Genomic DNA, 18,226 nt, shown 5'->3' with positions numbered 1-18,226 from the left:
GGGGGCCTTGTAACCTCCGTCCACATGCCCTGATCAGCTTTTTAAGTGGTGTCCCCCAGACAGTCAGCACAATGCATAGCTAGACTGGTGACAGGGCAGCCATTGGAATACTACTGGCGTCAACTATCGCTAGCTGTGCCAGGCGTGCTAGCAGTCTGCTGGCTCTGACCGAGCTGTAAACGATGTGGCTCGCCTCTTGGAAGGAGTCAAGTCCTGCCGCACTACCGCGGGTTGTGGGGGGCTAATCGGTACTTGAAGAAGCAGCTATAAGCTCTCGCACTCTCGTAGGCTCGTTTTCGTATTATCCAGTCAAACGGCTGCAAATCCGCCTGGATTCTATTGGTGCTGTTGTGTGTCACTGCATCTGAATTTCAGTGTCAACGCTATCGTCGTGCGCGGAGAACCTCATGTTCGCACTTAACTGCGTCGCAAGAAGCAATGCCATCCCGTCCCAGACTCTCGGGCCAGGCAGTCAAAACAGCAAGTACAGGATGATTGATGCACCCGCAAGACCCCAAGACCAAGCCAGGGCAAGTCCAGCCGGGCCGCGGTCATAGCTCTCTCACGAACGGGCGGGCGGCTGGCAGAGGTCGAGATTGTGACCTCGCTCCACGACTCAACCACGCTGAAGCTCATCTGCCTTGCCATCCATCCGGGGGGCGCCTGCAACAGAACAGCTCGAGCACTCTCTTACAAGCGAGTGGAACCCTTTGCACTCGGTGCAATCTCTACAACAAACCCCCCCCCCCCCAATCCTCGGGCCCTCCCAAAAAGAAACATCTGTGTCGGAGCGCCCGTTTCGGCCAACATCTGATTGCAACCTCGCGGTACCAGCACCACCACCCTACCCAAATTGCCGGGATCGACTGACTGAAGTGGCACCCCCCCATCCCCTTCCCCCAGGGGTGGTGGGGCGGCCCCCTCCACCCAGCAGCGTTGCATTCTCTAGATAAATCCACGGGAGGTACGTAATACCCGGCTACCGCTGTGAGATGGTTGCCGAAGGTGATGAAGGGAAAAAGCAAACCCCAAAGCTACGTGCGCTGCAGCATGGCTTCGACCAGCTCGGTGCGTAAGGAGCTCCATGCTGTTGGGAAGTCGGCAGATATGTGGCGAGGTATTGGATGGTGTGGTGCGAGTCATCGCTTTGGGGTGAGGGCGAGAACCGAGCCCACCGTGCGGGCTGTCGATGCCACCCATAACCATAGTTCGTTGAACTTGATATGATAAGGCTCATTGTTGTGTCATTAAAAAGCGTAGAATATGCCGGGACTGTCACGACGCATCAAATAGCTATGGGCTGACCATGGCGGTGCGGCTGCAATTGTATTCAGAACCGGACCAACCCCTAGGCTACTAGCAATATCGATCCCCAGGAGTCGTGCCTATGATATAGTATCTTCTTCGTAGTCTATCGCTGTGCACCAGTCAATCTCGAGGTCTCTCAACAGTTGACTCCTCTGCCCGCTCTCTTCAAAACTGAGGGTCCAGTGACTACCTAAGGAAGAACAGGAAGGCCTATGGGAATGGTAAACTAGCAGTTTATATCCACACAGGCACCTCCAAACGTAACAAGTAACTTAAGCAATGTGATCAGAAGGGACCTGAGCACAGTGATCCTGTACAAAAAGATGACGAGTGGTCACCCCATGGTCCTCGAGACATCGTAAGTGGATCGATATAAGACTCGAATATGAATCGACAAGGAGGCTTGACTGTGGCAATTCTCTTGGGTGGCGCTCAACATTTGGACAAGTTGAAAGGTCCGTGGACATATGCAGCTCGTTGAGATGAGGTAGTTGACCTGGAAAGCAACAAGACGCTCCGTCGAATGACGGCCTTTCCCACAGGTGCAGAAGAGGAAAGCATGCAAGGGATGGCTAATAGTCCTCAACCACTTCATCCCAGCCAGACAAGATTCCCTCCCGAATAGAAACCTGCCTTGCTGTACCCGTCAAATAAGGTGAGCGTCGTTGGGCATGGGACCTCCGAGGTAAGGCTCCTCGTGAGACTCTCGAGTATTCCCCGTCTTAAGAGGAGTACTGGGCGATGGCGTTAAGATAACCGCCACACAACATTTGTCGTGGATCGAAACCGAGGTCTTCGTACGTGTCGCTGGTGCGGAATTTCAGCACTTCTTCGATATCCCCGTGGATCGGCTCCATCGGCGCGATGGCCGCAGGTGCGCCGTTACTGACACCAGCCGGCGCCACCTCCGCAGCGGCCAGGTCGGCGAGATGCTGTAGGCTTTGACTAGCAGCGGCTTCAGTGGCGTCATTGCCAGGAGGGCGCATGGTGTCTCGAATTCTGTTGCGAATCGGCCCATCCCAACTCGATGGAGCAATATTAGCCTCCAAAAGCTGATTTAATAGCTCCTTAGCCTCGTCCTCTGAATCCTTGAGGTTCGCTAGCTCGAGTAGACATAATGCGACCAAAGATGTGAAGTGATGGTTCAATGGACTGATCATCTGAGAGTGTGTAGTCAGAAGCCCGACGGACTCTTTCACGGCCCACAGAACATCTGTCAGTAACGAGGAGGGCGTAAACAAGAACGCAAGCAATCGACAATGCCAGTATGCGAGATGCAGCACAGGTTCCACGTCCGGATGAATATCCCCGGGGAAATGGGCACGCCACATCTCCATGTTCAGGTGGAAGGTAGCTGCGGCCCTAGCTGCAGCTCCCGGGGTGGAGTTCGTGGGCGCAAGCACTGACGCGGGCACCCAGTGTCCCATGATGTACGACAGCACTAGAGATGTTAGTATAGTGCAATGTGTCTGTTTCAAGTAGGACTCACAGGTGAAGCGAAAGTTGGCCTCGCCCACGATCGGCTTGAGGTTCGATGGCAAGACTATCGTATCGCCGGAGATTATCAAGGGGGTTGCCGTGGAAAGGGCATTCCATCGATCTAGTATGACCAGTGTCCACCACGCCCGGATCCGTATGCACTGGTCTGATTCTACATTGGAGACACCATCTAGTGCGGTAGCCTCTTGTGGGACTGACATAGCGTAGGCCACACCAGCGGCTCGGCCAAGCAGGGAGGCCTTGGCTGGTCCTCCATGCTCTCCGACGAGTGAGGGTGGGCCAGCGTTGTCGGTGTTGATGATCATCAGAATCAGACACTGCAAGTGAATCAGGCCAGATATTTGAGACTTCCTCCCACCTTCAACTTCGAAGTCGGCGAGAAGTCGGTTGGCATTTGCTAGACTGCCCTGTACATTGCGCACGGCGAATGATCCAATGGCAGAGTTGAGGGCCTCGATGAACGCGCTGCGCAGTGTAGGGCTGCAATGTGCCAGATGCGAATTGAGGGTGTCTTTGGAACTGGGCAGGAAGGGCAGGACGTGGTGCACGATGCCCAGATAGCTGTGGGCCACGGTCAGGTTAGCCAACATGGATCCGAGGACTTGCAGAGACCCAAGAGAACTTACGCATTGAAAGCATCATCCTCGACCCCGGGGAGGAGATGGTCAGGCTGCGGAGGCTGCGGTTCCTCTTCTTGAAGGGGTTCTATGTTGGGAGGTTGTGGTGGTGTCGTGCTAGTACTCTCCCTTGGCAGAAGGGGCTTGAGACCAAGGTTGTTGGCAGAGTAGGATGCTTGTTGAGAAAAGGCAGGGCGGGATTCCGACGGCGGCCCAGACTGCCTTAGTGGGGAAGGAGTAGAGAAGTTTTCGGAAGAGATATGAGCGTACGGACGCTTGCGAGACTCCTCTACCTGTGCGGAAGCAGCAGCAGCAGCATAGCTGTCCGCGAGATCACGCCTCGGTAATGCAGCCAGCTCTCCGGCTAGAGCGTCTGCCGCCGCCTGTCCTCCCAGCTTGCCCTCGATGGAGTGGATACGATCGGCAAGCTCTTTTATATAGCCTTTGGATGGACCACGCTTCTGTGGAACTCGACTGAAAAGACACCGTACATTTGAGCGCCTACAATTAGAGCAAGCCTCCTCACCTGTCTCTGAGGCAGCGTCGCATTTCACCTTCTTTCTCCGACACTCATCGCAGGCCCTGCTGACCTTTGATCTCTTGCGGGGAGGTACGTCGCCGACACCGTATTGGGCTTGGCCCAGCCCCATGGGAACAGGCGGACCGAGGTGAGGTGGTTGTTGTTGGTGGTCCATGTACTGGGCATGGTGTGCATGGGATGGGTGCTGCCCATGTTGAGACAGCTGAGGTTCCTGTTGAGCCTCTGGGTGGGGCATGACATGCTGGAGACTCTGCTGTAAATCCTGTTGTATGCTGGGCTGGATATTTTCGGGGAGCTCAGGCAGCACATGCTCTTGGCCCTGCATGTGGGCGTCCGGCGTATCCTGAAGCTGTTGGAGGCTCTGCAGGTTGGGTTCTTGGGGATCAAAATCATCCTCCTCCGGATTCGAGGTGCCGACCACGCCAGAGATGGCCTGGGACATCTGGGCAGCAAGCTGCAGTTGCTGGATCTGGTCCTCGCCTGGGCCACCCAGCTGAAGATCCTCAGCATTCACATCTGGGCGAGAAGCCCGCTGAGGCGGTGTTGGTGGCTCTACATGCTGCTGATCTGGCGGGTCGTCGAGCTGCCGATCGCCTTGAAAGAAGGAAGCATCAGAGTCTTCGACGCGAGGAGATGGGTATTGCTGGAGCGGTTGTGATGGATGAGGCTGTTCGGGCTCTTCCTGTTGGATGTCCTCGGGTACAGCCTCCACCTTGGGAGCGGAGGGCTCCTCAGGCACCTCTTTGTCCATCACAGAAGACCTTCGGACAAGGTCAGAAGGCTTCGCATGTATGGGCGTGAAAGAGAATAAACCAGGTCAACTCCGTACAAGTACAAGCGTGCCAGCTCAAGTGGAAGATACGGTGGTGTCCTGGAACGGATCTTCACCTCGAGCCTTCACATCAGCGGCAATGGGGCACCCTTGGCAGATCCGAGGCGATGCAGAGCCTGGACGAAGACGAGTCCTGCACCTCGTCAAGGGACGAGGCAGTGACAGTGACCTTGTCGATGCGTCAGACAAGCTTGCCAAAGGACGCGACGTCGCTTGAGGAATGTGACATGTTAGCTGGTGGCACGGAGGAAAACAGCGAGACGCGAATCAGTTCAAGTGAATGCTTTTTTTTCTTGCTTGACATTTCAGTAGCTCTAAATGATACACAGACATGAGCAAAGTCATCTTGGCTCGCTTGAGGGATGTATGACGGTGATCAGGTTGTGGCATGCTTGATCAATGGAGTGAAGCGAGATGCATGATGGGAGGTGAGCGCATGGACAAGCAAGACGTACCTGGGCCTGGGGGGGGAGACTTGCGTTGATGACAACTCGGCGATGGGAAAAAGTGATGATCCAGGTGAATGTGTGTTTGAGACTGGCGTACGGCCTGGGGATGGGAAGTCGGGTCGACCGTAATTCGGCGGCTGGCCAAAAAAGTGGGCTGTCCTACCACAGTAGCGCGGCGCCGCTTACATAACAACAGGTCTGGCTCGGGTCTAGTCCTCGCTCGCCCTTTGTACTGTACTCGATCCGACTTGCACGAAACACTTGATTGAGCCAGCCAGCCCAAGATAAACTCCTCCAAAGCACTGTTTGGCATCGAGCATGCTTGGATGATGACTCGGAGGAAAATGAGCCTGACTATCAATTCTCTCTGTTATTCTCCTCTTCTCCCGTTGTAAATTCCAGGGCCTAGGTGCACGGGCGGGCTCCTCACCTATTCGCGGAAACATTTCCTCCTCTCTGGTCGGCTTCTACATGTAGGGCACGATCACCGTCTTCCACCTTGTCGGAGTTCTTGCATACTACTTCTTCTCTTTTGTTCATTGTAACCATCTCTTCAAGTGTATACTGTATGCTTCTCTGAGGGAGGAAGCAAACGCAGTAGATCTGATCTGATCTACCAGGGATCAGCCTCTAGAATTGCCTCCCACAAGTTTCATCTGTCCAAAGCTTCTCAGCTGCAGCCATGCCGACGGTTCCACGAATCTGGAACTTTATTGACATTCCAGGAGTTCATTGATTATTTCCATTGGGACCTTTGACTCGGCCATCGCAACTAATTGAGGAAATATGGTTCTTAGAGGAGGTCACGACAGCTGCATAATAGCTGCTCAATAAAGCAATCCAGACTGCGGGTTATGCCGGCATTTCCCCCCACCAATATGCGCGTTCTCCAGGCTGTGACTTTACTTGCTCATATTATTTACTAGCTCAGGCGCTCCGGCTAGTCGGTCTGATGGTTTAGACATCAGATATAAGCTTTTTGCTTCCGGGATACCACCCGTAGATCATATGGTGTTTTGCCTATGTTTTGCTACCCCTAGGGCCCGAGACGTTTCAACTGATCTACTGAGTCGAGGGAGTACCACATTCCTGGTGCACTGCCTCCTTACCAAACAGGTAGACCTTCCAAACCGGACACTTCTAGACACTTGCCCCTTGGGCATTGGAATTATGCGGCTGCGCGCGGAGCTTATTACTCGCCGGCGCCTCATCTCATGAGTGAGAGCGAGGGGAGCGACAGATACATATACATGGAGGCTTTCTCACTGGTCTTATGTCGACCCGCGATGCGTCACGTCCTGTAGAATAGCAAAGTCCCGGATATAAGCCCCACTCTCTTTCAAAATGCTGTCAGCACTGCTCGGCGTGGTTTTCCTTCTTTTCGTAACACCTAATCTGGCATTAGAATCGACCCTCGTCCAGGTCGAGCACCTCAGATCGGCACCGGCACCATGGGCGATCTCCCGCCCAGCAGACCCGGGACAGCGGTTCCAGCTGTCGATCGCGCTGGACCGGAGCAGGCACGTTGAGGACAAGCTCTACGCCGTATCCACGCCTGGTCACGAGAATTACCGCAAGCATCTCACAAGAGCTGAAGCTCAAGCGTTGCTAAGCCCGGACAGCGAGACCTATGAGAAGGTCAGGAGCTGGCTCATCCGCAATGATGTCAACCCTTCTGATATCAAGGGCGACAAGCATTGGATCCGGGTAACCACCACCGTGGAGACAGCTAACCACATGCTGGATTCCGATTTCACCTGGTACAAGCATATGGGAAGTGGAAAAGAAGTGCTGAGGACGTTGAGATACTCTCTGCCGCAGGAGATGCAAGCCGATATCTCACTGATCACCCCTACCACAAGATTCTGTTCGCACCCGATGATGCATCAGCCTGTATCATCCCACAGCGCTGAATCCGAAGCTGATACACAGCTCCCCGAGGAATTGCGAAGGCTGAAGACGAGAGGCTTCGCCGGCGCAAAGCAGTTCTTGACTGAACAGAAAGCCGTCGCCCAAGTCGATGCTTCGTGCAATACCACGATCACCCCGAGCTGTGTCCGTGCTCTGTACAACGTGCCATCGAACTTGACTTTGAGCAAAGCCCGAGGCATCGGTATATACTCTTCACAGAACCAGGTCCCAAAGTTCGCGGACTTTGCTCTCTTCGCCAAGACCGTTGACCCGACCGCACCGCCAACCAACTTCTCCTTCCTGAGCATCAACAACGCCACCACCGACCAGAACCAGAACCAATTCAGCAACCAGGAGCTCCAGTTCGACGTCCAATACACCGCCACGCTATCCAGTCCGATACCAAACATCGTGACCGCAGTGACCGGCGACGGGCCCATCCAGCCAGAGCTCGGCAACGTCCCAGGAGACTCGACCGAGCCATGGCTCATCTGGCTTGACGCCATGCTCGCCCTGCCGGACGACCAACTCCCTCACACCATCACGACGTCGTTCGGCGAGAACGAGCAATCCCTGCCAAACGGGTATGTGCAGCAGATCTGCAACCAGTTCGGCGCGCTGGGCGCCCGCGGCGTGACCATGTTCGCGGCAAGCGGCGACAGCGGTCCTGGGAACGCGTGCGTGTCCAATGACGGGACCAACAGCACGACCTTCAACGCCGTGTTCCCGGGGTCCTGTCCATTCGTCACAGCCGTAGGGGGCACGCGCGGCACGACCCCGGAGCGCGCTCTATTCTTCTCATCAGGTGGCTTCTCGAACCGCTTCGCCAGGCCGGCCTACCAGGACCAGGCCGTGCCGGGGTATCTGAGTGGGACGATCAAGAACCAGTTCCAAGGTCTGTTTAATGCGTCTGGCCGTGGATTCCCGGACGTCAGCGCGCAGAGCTTCAACGCCACCTTTGCTGACCAGGGCAAGGTCCTGGTCGGCTTCGCTGGTACGAGGTATGTAGTCCTCCGCTCTTCTTGGTGTGCAGTGGTGTGAAGAGCACGTAGCTGACCACGTCTATAGTGCGGCAGCACCCATCTGGGCGGGCATGGTAGGGCAGGTCAACGCTGCTCTTATTGCGCAGAACAAGGCACCCATGGGATTCATCAATCCGTGGCTGTACGGCGCTGGATTGCCTGCGATGAATGATGTGACCACTGGTGCGTCGGTTGGGTGCAACGGGAAGAGTGGATTCGGCCAAACATTACCCCCGGAACTTGGTGCGAAGGTACTGCATTTCCCAGGTCGCTTTTTCGAACGGTTTCGCAATAAATCTTGCTGACATTGTACACAGATCGTACCGAATGCGAGTTGGCCAGCAGTTACAGGCTGGGATGCTGTGACTGGTCTCGGGACACCGGATGTGGGCAAAATGTTGGCCCTAGCAATGGCCTCCTAGAGATGGTCAATATGCCTTCTTGGTTTTTCTTGTTGGAAGGTACCGGCGTTCATAGGAAGTACAATAGTATAAACTCACCTGAACCGTACATATGAATTGTTTGCACGCAGACTAAGCCACGTGGGCAAAGACGAGCATTCGCTTGAGCCTGTTCCGGAGCAGTTGTGACCTCTCCTGCACCACGCTGTGTGGCAATGTCCCTGCTCGATTCTCTTGCGCACCACCGTACCTCTTGGGTCCGTGCCGCCGCTGCTGTTGCTGTTCGGAGCAACGCCAGGTATCTTCCAGGCATACCATGTAGGAGGGCGATTTGCCGTCTCGTCCATTGGTGGTTGTCAGTCAGCATGTCTCACGTAGACCTCTCGATCTCTTCCTCGCCAGCCTCCTCCCTCCTCTCATCCCAGAACCCCTTCCCATAACTGATCAAGATCTCCTCCCCCTTCGCAATACCACCACTCTTCCCCTTAGCCTTCTTTCCGACCGGCAAGACAAACACAGCCATGCCCTTCTCGCTCCTCCTGAGGTCCCAGACCTCGCAAAACTCGGCATTCGGCTTCGCGGCCCCAGGTACACCGCGGTAGTCATTCACAAACCTAGCCTCATTACCCATCCTGGCCGCGTCTACTGCGACGCCCGCGTCCCGGTCCAGCCAGAGGTCATAGTCTGAGGAGGCGTGTGCCGCCGAGTCGGCCGGGTGGTACTCGCCCAGGTAGGGCAAGATCAGGCTGCCCGGCGGTAGGGCCCGGGCGGCGAAGAGGCCGGCTTGACCGCAGGCTGGGTGCTGGGGGTCGTTGATGGGTGTGATCTTCACGTGTTGGCAGGGCCCGAGCTTGAGTTCGCGAGGGATTTCTCGGAGGACCTCCCCGTCGGCAGGTGGCTTGGTGCGGCAGGACAGCAGCTGGGTTTTGGTCAGGGACGGGGAGTAGACCGGTGAGGTGAGGTATGGGAAGCCTTCAGGCCAGTTCTTTGGCAGGGGCTGCTTTGAGACTCCCATGTTCTTGGTTGCTCGCCGAGAGACTCCTGGGCTTGATAGGGTTGATATGTGGCAGAGTTCTCAACGCTTTGATTCGTGTTAGTAGGTGAGGTGCCCAGGTCAGATATTGCAGTTTGACCGCAGCGGGCCGCGCCGCTCACATCGGAATTGAGTTTGGCGAAATGCGACTTCGCGGCATTCTGAAGGCAATTTTCTCGGCCACAAGCACGCACCCAAGAGCTCTTCACCTTGGACATATACCAAGACGTCCTCACATCTATCACAAAATGCATTGATCATCATCCTAAACGCCAATGGCCCTTCAAAATAATAGCGCACTGCAGGTCATTTGGTTGCGTTGACAAGCTGCCTTGCTTCCAATTGCTAGAGGGGCATTCTTTTCAAGAGAACGGTTTCCTGGGACTGGAACACATACTTTCATATGAGCAGTGATCAAACTCACTCGACAGGCTAGCCTACCTGATCTACAATCTGAATGCACTCGGAGCTATGCGAGTGTAATACCAGTCCGGAGTTGATGGTCCATCCTGCTGTGCGGTAAGCTGCTCTGGTCACCATGACGTAACACCTCCTTCACCATCGATGATGATCACTCTGCATATTGCAATTCCAATTCCAATCCCTCAAAACTGATTCGCACTCGAAAACTCTCATCCTCTCGTGAAGATTTTATCGATTTGCCAAGTGTTACCTCAAAATCAATAAATCCGCACCTACCCTGCCGTTCTCAACTCACAGACATGGCATCCCTCCGATCAATCCGCGGCGTCCTGCGAGCGCCCGCCCAAGCCCGGCCGCAGACACTCGCCCCTCGCCAGCCGTTCCTCTCGCCAGCCAATATCCAGGCCTTCCACAGCTCGCCCCGCTCAAAATTCCCCTACAAGGACGACCAGGACCGCGAGTCCCTCAAGCCCAAATCCACCGAGGGCAGCAAGAGCGGCACAGACGACGCCGCGGCGCAGTCCGACGCCGCATTCGACCCCTCAACAACGAGCCCCGAGGGCGCAAAGGAGCAGGCCGAGGGTGAGGGCCACGGGGAACCGCTCGAGGTGAGCGGCGCGAGCCACGAGAAGTCAAAGCCCCTCGGGAACTCGGGCGGAGGGGAGATGCAAGGGACCACGAAGCAGGAGAACAAGAAGTCGAGCCATGGCCACAGCCCCGAGAAGAAGGGCAAGGTGTAGATCGCACCGATAGGGGATGGGTTGAGCCTCTGGTGGCCAGACTGCAAGTGTGGGTGGACGACAGCGGTATTGGGGGTTCCCAGTGGCAACAGGGCAGAGCTGGCAGCACGTAAATGTATGTGTACCGGTCGCTGGAGGTTCCCATGGTACTGCATCGTTGATAATGTGGGAAATTTCATCATAAGACGTTCAAATGCATCAACCGTAACCCTCAGCGCCTTCGCTCATCTATGCATCTGTAACCACACCCGCACTGCCATGTTTAATTATACAAGCCGTGCGGGTCGTCATCCTCTTCATCGTCTTCCTCAGCCGGCTTGCCCTCCTTCTCCCACATCTTCTTGATCCTGTCCGACGTGTCCTTTCTCCGCGGGTCGTACTTTGTCAGGTCTGTCCTGCACATGGGACAGGTGCCCTTGAGCTGCAGCCACGGGCCGACGCAGTCCATGTCGAATCGGTGGCTGTGGTGGCACTGCAGCTCCACGACAAGCGGGTACTTGTCGTCGAGGAACTTCTCGGCGCAGATGGGGCACGAGTCGTCGGGCTTGAGCGTCTTCTTGGGCACCCGGTCCAGCGCGTCCAGGAACTCCTGCGACACGCCCGCCACCTCCCTGGGCGGGTTGAGGATGTCGCTCTCGAGGCCGTCGAAGAGCGACTGGAGGAAGTCGCGGTTCGCGGCGTCGGGCGCGTCCTGCGCGAGCGTGCTGAGCTGGTCCTGCACCAGGCGGAACAGCCCGGCCATGTCGACGGGCGTCGGTACGGCGTGGGGGTTATGCCGCTGCGTGTCGGCCGAGGAAGGGTCTTCGCTTAGTTGGTGCAGCTGCGAGCTGAACGAGGACATGTCGATTTGTCTCCGGCGGGTGGGAGGGGCTGCCTCCTTGATACCGTGCTCGACTGCGAAGCCCTCGGTCAGCATCTCTAGCGGCCGAGGTGCGAGTTCACGCCTGTTGCTTACCTTCATATTGGGTCGCCATGGTTGTGCTGCTGTGAAAAGAGTGGGGAAACAGTTCTCAAGGTCTAGCAGAGCATCTCATGTGAAGCAGAGTTGTATCAGGCTTGGTTCAAGAAATCAACAGAAAAAAGAAAGGCGGATGTATAGCTTGCGAAGGAAAGCTGCAGGGGCTCACGTAAACCCCGATGCCTGGCAGGCAAACAAACGATGACGGATGTGGGTGGCTTTTGGGTGTCAGATCGGAGCCGAAGGTCAGAACCTTATCTCAGAAACGCGACGATCAAATTGGGTGCAAAGTACAGTGATTGGACCATCTGCAAGTATCAGACAGCCTCAACACATCATGATGAATGGCATCGGATGTGTCTGTATACGTGCAGCAAACATCGCACATAGTATGAGATGCTGGAATTTAGGTTTGGGCTTCCGGAGCCGGGACGGCCGGAGTTGCTAGGATGCTAGGCCCTGGTTGTCTGCTACGACTCGAGGGTGGGAAACTGAGTTGCAACGGACCTGAAGTCGTCATCGGCACATGCCTATGCTCTCAACTTGGTCGAATACCATAAGTACTGGTCGGTCATCAAACTCTAATTCATCATCTTCATCAACCAGGGTGGTTTTCCAAATCCAGACATCAAGTCACCTGTTGAAAAATGACTTCGGCAGCAGTCTTCGGTTGCACCGGAGCCGTCGGCTCCAAGATCCTGGATACACTTCTCACGTCGGAGGCCTTCTCATCCGTCAAGACCATCTCAAGGCGAGCCCCGCCCTCGCAGTCGGCCAAGCTTGAGGCAATCGTCGAGACCGATTCATCAAAATGGGGTGGTCTGATCTCATCCCTGAGCCCCAAGCCCTCCGTCGTCTTCAACGCTGTAGGCACCACTCGAGCCGCAGCCGGCGGCATCCAGAACCAGTGGAAGATTGACCACGACCTCTGCATTGAAAATGCCAAGGCTGCAAAAGCAGCTGGCGTCAAGACCTACGTCTACATCTCCAGTGCGGGGACACGAGGCCTGCTCAGTGGCTTCGTGCCGTACTCCAAGATGAAGGTTGGGGTCGAAGATGCCATCAAGGAGCTCGACTTCGAGCATGCCATCATCCTGCGGCCGGGTGCGATTCTCGGAGAGCGTGAGAAGCCGAAGAACAAGATGTTCGAGGACTTCATGGGCAGCCTGCACAAGGTCAGCCAGGGGCTCCAGGACTCATTTGGTTCGTATCTGACCGTCCCGCCATCGCAATACGAGCGCAATATTAATCCCCTCTGTAGGCCAAGATCAGAAGTTCATCGGAAGGGCTGCAGTGGCAGCTGCGCGTGTCGCCGAGGAGGGCAAGGCACCGTCCAAGTTCTGGTGCGTCGAACAGGCCGACATCCTCAAGCTTGGCAGAGATGAGTGGAAGGAGTAAATCAATGGCAGCGAGAAATGAAGCGAGGCTGTGCTTTCAAAGCTTTGAGTGAGACGGCATCAGAAGCAAGAACTTCACCGGTCAGTGTCGGGAGCAGCGTAGCTCTGGGAGCCAGTCTTCTAAAGGCAGTGGGTTGGGGTCGTACGGCATGAAGGCACACAGTACGAGATCAGCCCCCTGATATGCTGCATTCGAGATTGCAGAATGTAAGGCACCGGGAAACAGACCGGCATTACTTGACTCCTCGGTTCTGAGCTGTCATGTTGGACCGTTTTTACGCGAGGGATTATAGGTTAATATTTGCGAATCTGCAACGGTAGCATCGTCAAAGCATGCGCATGAGAGACATGACGGTGCTAGGATCGCACCGAACCGTCCTTCCACGTGGCGGCCCCTCTAATGCTCTTCCTGCAGTGTATTGCTTCCCTCGAGATACACGGGATTTGCTCGCCTTGTCCATATTGAAAAGGAGCGGGCCGTCAAGCCGGCGTAGTGGGCTTCGAACGCCGTTGAAGCGATGCATCATGATAGATCATATTTCCAGCATGAACTCAGGCTTATGGTTCAACGTCCTGCAATGCGAGCCACATCTTTTTTTCGGCCATGACAACCTAAGACGAATAGCCAGGGTGGAGGATGTTGACTTCGACGCTTAGATATTAGTCCGTGAAAAGGTGTGGTGGTTATGTTTGCCCTGTCACCCCCTCCCCCAACCGAGGCACCCTAACCCCCCCTCCCCCGCCATCCATGGTTATTCTGGGCTCGACGCGTCGACCATCAAAGCAGACGCGTCTCCCTGTTAATTGGCACTTTCACGCCTTTCGTCCCTCAGACAGACTTTGGAACAAAACTGCCACCACCTCCCAGTCTTAGACTTAGAGATCTTCTTAGGCTGTTTACAGCGAACTTCTTCAGAATGACGGCATCATCCGCCGAACCGGTTGCTGCTTCAACGGCTGCAGCGCCCGTTAAACAGAACGGCAGCTCAGCTGGGAGACACGAGGAATACCAATATCTGGACCTCGTCCGCGAAATCCTCGAAGATGGAGAACATCGTCCAGACAGGTACTACAATCCCCACCACAAATCACACCCATTTCACGTACTCACACAAAATTCTGCAGGACTGGCACAGGCACATACTCAATCTTTGCCCCACGGCCGCTGAAGTTCAGCCTCAACAAGGACGGCAGGCCGCTGTACCCACTTCTCACCACAAAGCGTGTTTTCCAGAAGGCCGTCGTCGCCGAGCTGCTCTGGTTCATAGAAGGGAACACGTCCTCGCTCAGTCTCTCCGAGCAGGGCGTCAAGATCTGGGACGGCAACGGCTCGCGCGAGTTCCTCGACAGCGTCGGGCTGGGCCACCGCGAGCCGGGCGACCTGGGCCCCGTGTACGGGTTCCAGTGGCGCCACTTCGGCGCCGAGTACGTCGACGCAAAGGCCGACTACACGGGCAAGGGCGTCGACCAGCTGGCGGAGGTGATCCACAAGCTCAAGACGAACCCCTACGACAGGCGGATCATCATGAGCGCATGGAACCCCGCGGACCTGAAGAAGATGGCGCTCCCGCCGTGCCACATGTTTGCGCAGTTCTACGTCTCCTACCCGAGGTCGAAGGCGTCGGCGGCGGCGGCGGCGGGGACAGAGAATGGCAATGGGGAGGCGAAGCCCAAGGGCCACCTCCACTGCCAGCTCTACCAGCGCTCCTGCGACATGGGCCTGGGCGTGCCGTTCAACATCGCCAGCTACTCGCTGTTGACGCACATGATCGCACACGTGTGCGACCTCGTCCCAGGGAGTCTCACGCACGTCATGGGCGACGCGCACGTCTACGTGGACCACGTCGATGCCCTCAAGATACAGCTGGAGAGGGAGCCGCGCGAGTTCCCGGAGTTGGAGATCAAGCGGGAGAAGGGCGGCAGTATAGACGGGTGGAAGGTCGAGGACTTCGAGGTGAAGGGATATAACCCGCACAAGACGATTGCGATGAAGATGTCGGTATGAGATATTCGAGCTTGGCTCTGGGTTGTCATGATGTTATGAAACGACTGTGGGAAGCGCCGCTTATTGTCGGCTGTGGTATGCAGGGCATGGCGCAAATGAGGCCTATTTTGCCCTACGAAGTCGAAGGTGGCCATTTGACAGATTTCCCGCCCTTTTTGGCTTTAATATAGAATGACCGCAAGGTCAACGGAGTTGTATCATAATGTCGCATCCTTGCGGCGGCTGTATCGGGCCAGAACGATTCATCTTTAGCCGCTCTGGCGACATGCTACTCAGTGTATGTGCGACTTCATGTCTATTGAGCAAAGGATCAACGATGCTCGTGGTGGAAGTTTCATGCCTACAGTGAAATTCTGCCTAAACCAGCTGGCAAGGTGGGGTGTAAATCGCGAGATGATGCAATGAACATATCCCCAGCTTCGTAAGCCTCACCAACACCTCTCATCATGGATTCGCCACGCAACTACTCCCAATTCACTTCTCTTGACATATATTGACTTACCTATTCCCTATCTCTGATCACTTGTCAAGCCACGATACACCCTCTGGTCAGATAAAGCCAGACTTCATTTAAGCAAAACATCAGAATGGACGCTCTCCACATCCTCATCACAGGCGCAAGCGGAGGCATCGGAGAAGCAACAGCGCTGCGCCTGGCCCAGCCAAACCCCAAATACACAGTCAAGACATTGGTCCTGCACTACAACACGAACGCCTCCAAGACGCAGCGCATCATGGACGAGATCGGCCAGCTCAACCCGGCCATCAAGGTCGCCTGGCTGCAGGCGGACCTGGGCTCGACCAAGAGCGTGGACCGGCTGCACCGCGAGGCAGTCGCCGCCGCCGGGGCGCCCATCAACGTTTTGTTCGCCAACGCCGGGACCACAGCGGGCCGTATGTTCTTCTTTCCGCAACACAGTCATGATTCAGCATCATCACCACCCCAACGGTGATATAAATGTATTCTCCGCAGCATGCATGCATACACTAACACCGCCCACAACAGACTCCGGCCCAACCGGCACGCTGGACGCCGTCTCCCTCGAGACGTTCGAGCAGGCGTGGCGCGTGAACACACTGTCGGTGTACCAGCTGACCCAGCTGGTGGCGCCGGGGATGGCGGCGGCGGGGTTCGGGCGGGTCGTCTACAACTCGTCGGTGGCGGCGCTGACGGGCGGCGTGGTGGGCGCGCACTACGCGTCGTCCAAGAGCGCCCTGCACGGCATGCTGCACTACCTGTCGCCGCGGATGGCCGCCGCCGGCGTCACGTTCAACGCCGTCGCGCCCGCGCTCATCGAGGGCACCACGATGCTGCCCGCGGGGGCCGAGGGGAATGCGGACCTGAAGGCCAAGATTCCCGTGGGAAGGCTCGGCCAGCCGGATGAGATTGCTGGGGTGGTCTGTCTCATGATCGAGAACGGCTATGTGAATAACAAGGTCTGGGCTGTAGATGGGGGCTGGGTCCCGAGGTAGAAGTGAGTAAGTAAGGCATGGATAAGCAGCCATCTATAGGGAGATTCCCATCTTAGATGTTGCTGGCTGTCTACAGTTCTAATCCTGAAAATTAAGTAAATGCCATCGCTGTCTCTAGAAACGCCCCGTCTACCTCGTGAGCCACGAGCAGTCCAGCTTCCCGTCCTGCTCGCCAGCAGGCTTCCACGCCGGCCTTTCCAGGCTCCTCCTGGCGACCTCGCAGTCCGTGTTGATGTCCTCGATCAGGGCGTCCAGGCCCTCGTAGTTCTTCTCGTCACGGATGTAGCCGAGTATCAGCAGGCGCATGTCGACGCCGTAGAAGTCGGCCGCGAACTTGTCCAGGACGTGCACCTCCGCGCTGCGCACTGTGTTGTTGTAGAAGGGGTTGTACCCGATCGACATGACCATGGGGAAGATTGAGAATCTGCCCTCGCCCGTCGACGACGAAGATGACGACGACGACGACGACTTCTTGTGGTTAGGATGGTCCGGCCCCAGCTCGAGGGAGGCCCAACCAAAGTACACGCCGGATTTGGCGTCCGATATCCAGGGGGTCACGGTGGCGTCGACCGGCAGGTTGGCAGTCGGTATGCCCAGCTGTGTTGGGGTTAGATCATTGGGGCCGGTCAGAGGAGTGTGTACATGAGTAGGATGTAGATGACCGGACAGCAGAGGGCTAGCGAGAGTGCTCTGGTGGGGAGGAGGGGTGGGGGGACAGAGAGGGCGAAGGCTTGCGGTGTATGGGTGCGTGGTTGCATGGGGACTGCAGACTATGCAGCACCGCACATATGTATGTGTGAGTATGTGTATGTGTGGGCCACTGCCCCAGAGGCCTGCACTCCTGACCGGCCGTATCCCCCCCATTCTGGACCTCGACTACCTTGCCTCTCATGCAGAGGCAATGGCAATGCCCGTCATTGATCACCATCCACCCTCCCCTTCGGTCCCGGCTCGACCGGGTTGCCACCCCATGCCTTCACTCGATCGGCACCTGGCGAACGCCGAGATCTTGGTAGTGCTTCGGCCGCCTGCTGCTTGCTGCTGCTGCTGCTTGCTGCTGCTCCTCGTCCCTATCCGTCCCCCTGCAGGGCCAGCACACTCATACGTCGTAGGATGGGACGCAACGAGCGCACGCGCCGTAGATCATCGTTGGGCAAGAAGGGGGCAATACGAGAAAGCAGCACACACGAGCCAAAGCGACCACGACTCACCTCCTTGGACCCCCGGCCAAAGCCCTTGATGACCTTGCCTTCCATCTGCAATGGGAAAGGAGATTCCGGCCCGGACGCCGGTCCTGCTACCAGAGGCCTCGTGTTTGCCATGGCTTTGCGTCGTTGCTTTTTCCCTTTGCTCAGGGATCGCGTGAATTGCCCGAATAGGGAGCGGCCTTGTGTATGCACGACGCAAGAAAACACGGTGACGGGCAGTCTCAGAGGCACAGGCGGGAACAACACAGGGGGGGACCCCAACGCTGGACGCAGATTTCAGGTCGCACAGAGATCGTGGCAGAATGTGATATGTGATATGATCGAGAACGTTGCAGAACGGCAGGGGTCTTTGATTCACAAGTTTCTGGGTCACAGGCCGGGGCGTGGGGTTTGTTCCTGTTGTGCGTC

At 56.4% G+C, this 18,226-nt stretch overlaps 9 protein-coding genes across 9 annotated transcripts; 5 read left to right on the top strand and 4 right to left on the bottom strand.

The window, feature by feature from the left end:
- Nucleotides 1-2,030: 2,030 nt before the first annotated feature.
- On the bottom strand, nucleotides 2,031-4,717 carry J7T55_004445 (uncharacterized protein; the record flags this gene model as incomplete). The annotated part of the gene is made up of 4 exons (XM_053132099.1): nucleotides 2,031-2,749; nucleotides 2,798-3,369; nucleotides 3,435-3,855; nucleotides 3,952-4,717. The coding sequence occupies 4 exons, from the start codon at nucleotides 4,715-4,717 to the stop codon at nucleotides 2,031-2,033; spliced, it is 2,478 nt and encodes an 825-aa protein (XP_052990058.1).
- Nucleotides 4,718-6,591: 1,874 nt separating this feature from the next.
- On the top strand, nucleotides 6,592-8,602 carry J7T55_004444 (uncharacterized protein; the record flags this gene model as incomplete). The annotated part of the gene is made up of 3 exons (XM_053132098.1): nucleotides 6,592-8,159; nucleotides 8,227-8,431; nucleotides 8,498-8,602. The coding sequence occupies 3 exons, from the start codon at nucleotides 6,592-6,594 to the stop codon at nucleotides 8,600-8,602; spliced, it is 1,878 nt and encodes a 625-aa protein (XP_052990057.1).
- A 349-nt stretch (nucleotides 8,603-8,951) lies between these two features.
- J7T55_004443 (uncharacterized protein) lies at nucleotides 8,952-9,596 on the bottom strand (the record flags this gene model as incomplete). The annotated part of the gene is made up of 1 exon (XM_053132096.1): nucleotides 8,952-9,596. One exon carries the CDS (start codon nucleotides 9,594-9,596, stop codon nucleotides 8,952-8,954), a length of 645 nt encoding a protein of 214 aa, XP_052990056.1.
- Nucleotides 9,597-10,336: 740 nt separating this feature from the next.
- J7T55_004442 (uncharacterized protein) lies at nucleotides 10,337-10,777 on the top strand (the record flags this gene model as incomplete). The annotated part of the gene is made up of 1 exon (XM_053132095.1): nucleotides 10,337-10,777. One exon carries the CDS (start codon nucleotides 10,337-10,339, stop codon nucleotides 10,775-10,777), a length of 441 nt encoding a protein of 146 aa, XP_052990055.1.
- Nucleotides 10,778-11,039: 262 nt separating this feature from the next.
- J7T55_004441 (uncharacterized protein) lies at nucleotides 11,040-11,751 on the bottom strand (the record flags this gene model as incomplete). The annotated part of the gene is made up of 2 exons (XM_053132094.1): nucleotides 11,040-11,671; nucleotides 11,733-11,751. 2 exons carry the CDS (start codon nucleotides 11,749-11,751, stop codon nucleotides 11,040-11,042), a joined length of 651 nt encoding a protein of 216 aa, XP_052990054.1.
- Nucleotides 11,752-12,382: 631 nt separating this feature from the next.
- J7T55_004440 (uncharacterized protein) lies at nucleotides 12,383-13,133 on the top strand (the record flags this gene model as incomplete). Its single annotated transcript, XM_053132093.1, has 2 exons — nucleotides 12,383-12,938; nucleotides 12,997-13,133. 2 exons carry the CDS (start codon nucleotides 12,383-12,385, stop codon nucleotides 13,131-13,133), a joined length of 693 nt encoding a protein of 230 aa, XP_052990053.1.
- A 916-nt stretch (nucleotides 13,134-14,049) lies between these two features.
- J7T55_004439 (uncharacterized protein) lies at nucleotides 14,050-15,137 on the top strand (the record flags this gene model as incomplete). Its single annotated transcript, XM_053132092.1, has 2 exons — nucleotides 14,050-14,198; nucleotides 14,258-15,137. The coding sequence occupies 2 exons, from the start codon at nucleotides 14,050-14,052 to the stop codon at nucleotides 15,135-15,137; spliced, it is 1,029 nt and encodes a 342-aa protein (XP_052990052.1).
- Nucleotides 15,138-15,724: 587 nt separating this feature from the next.
- J7T55_004438 (3-ketoacyl-acyl carrier protein) lies at nucleotides 15,725-16,610 on the top strand (the record flags this gene model as incomplete). Its single annotated transcript, XM_053132091.1, has 2 exons — nucleotides 15,725-16,031; nucleotides 16,144-16,610. 2 exons carry the CDS (start codon nucleotides 15,725-15,727, stop codon nucleotides 16,608-16,610), a joined length of 774 nt encoding a protein of 257 aa, XP_052990051.1.
- Nucleotides 16,611-16,739: 129 nt separating this feature from the next.
- Nucleotides 16,740-17,932, bottom strand: J7T55_004437 (riboflavin kinase; the record flags this gene model as incomplete). Its single annotated transcript, XM_053132090.1, has 2 exons — nucleotides 16,740-17,207; nucleotides 17,822-17,932. The coding sequence occupies 2 exons, from the start codon at nucleotides 17,930-17,932 to the stop codon at nucleotides 16,740-16,742; spliced, it is 579 nt and encodes a 192-aa protein (XP_052990050.1).
- Nucleotides 17,933-18,226: the final 294 nt, after the last annotated feature.

Source organism: Diaporthe amygdali (assembly GCF_026229845.1).
Source record: "Diaporthe amygdali strain CAA958 chromosome Unknown NODE_29_length_634662_cov_65_424859, whole genome shotgun sequence".
NCBI lineage: Eukaryota > Fungi > Ascomycota > Sordariomycetes > Diaporthales > Diaporthaceae > Diaporthe > Diaporthe amygdali.
Note: the sequence above shows the minus strand (reverse complement) of the source record. Positions and strands in the feature narration are given on the sequence as shown.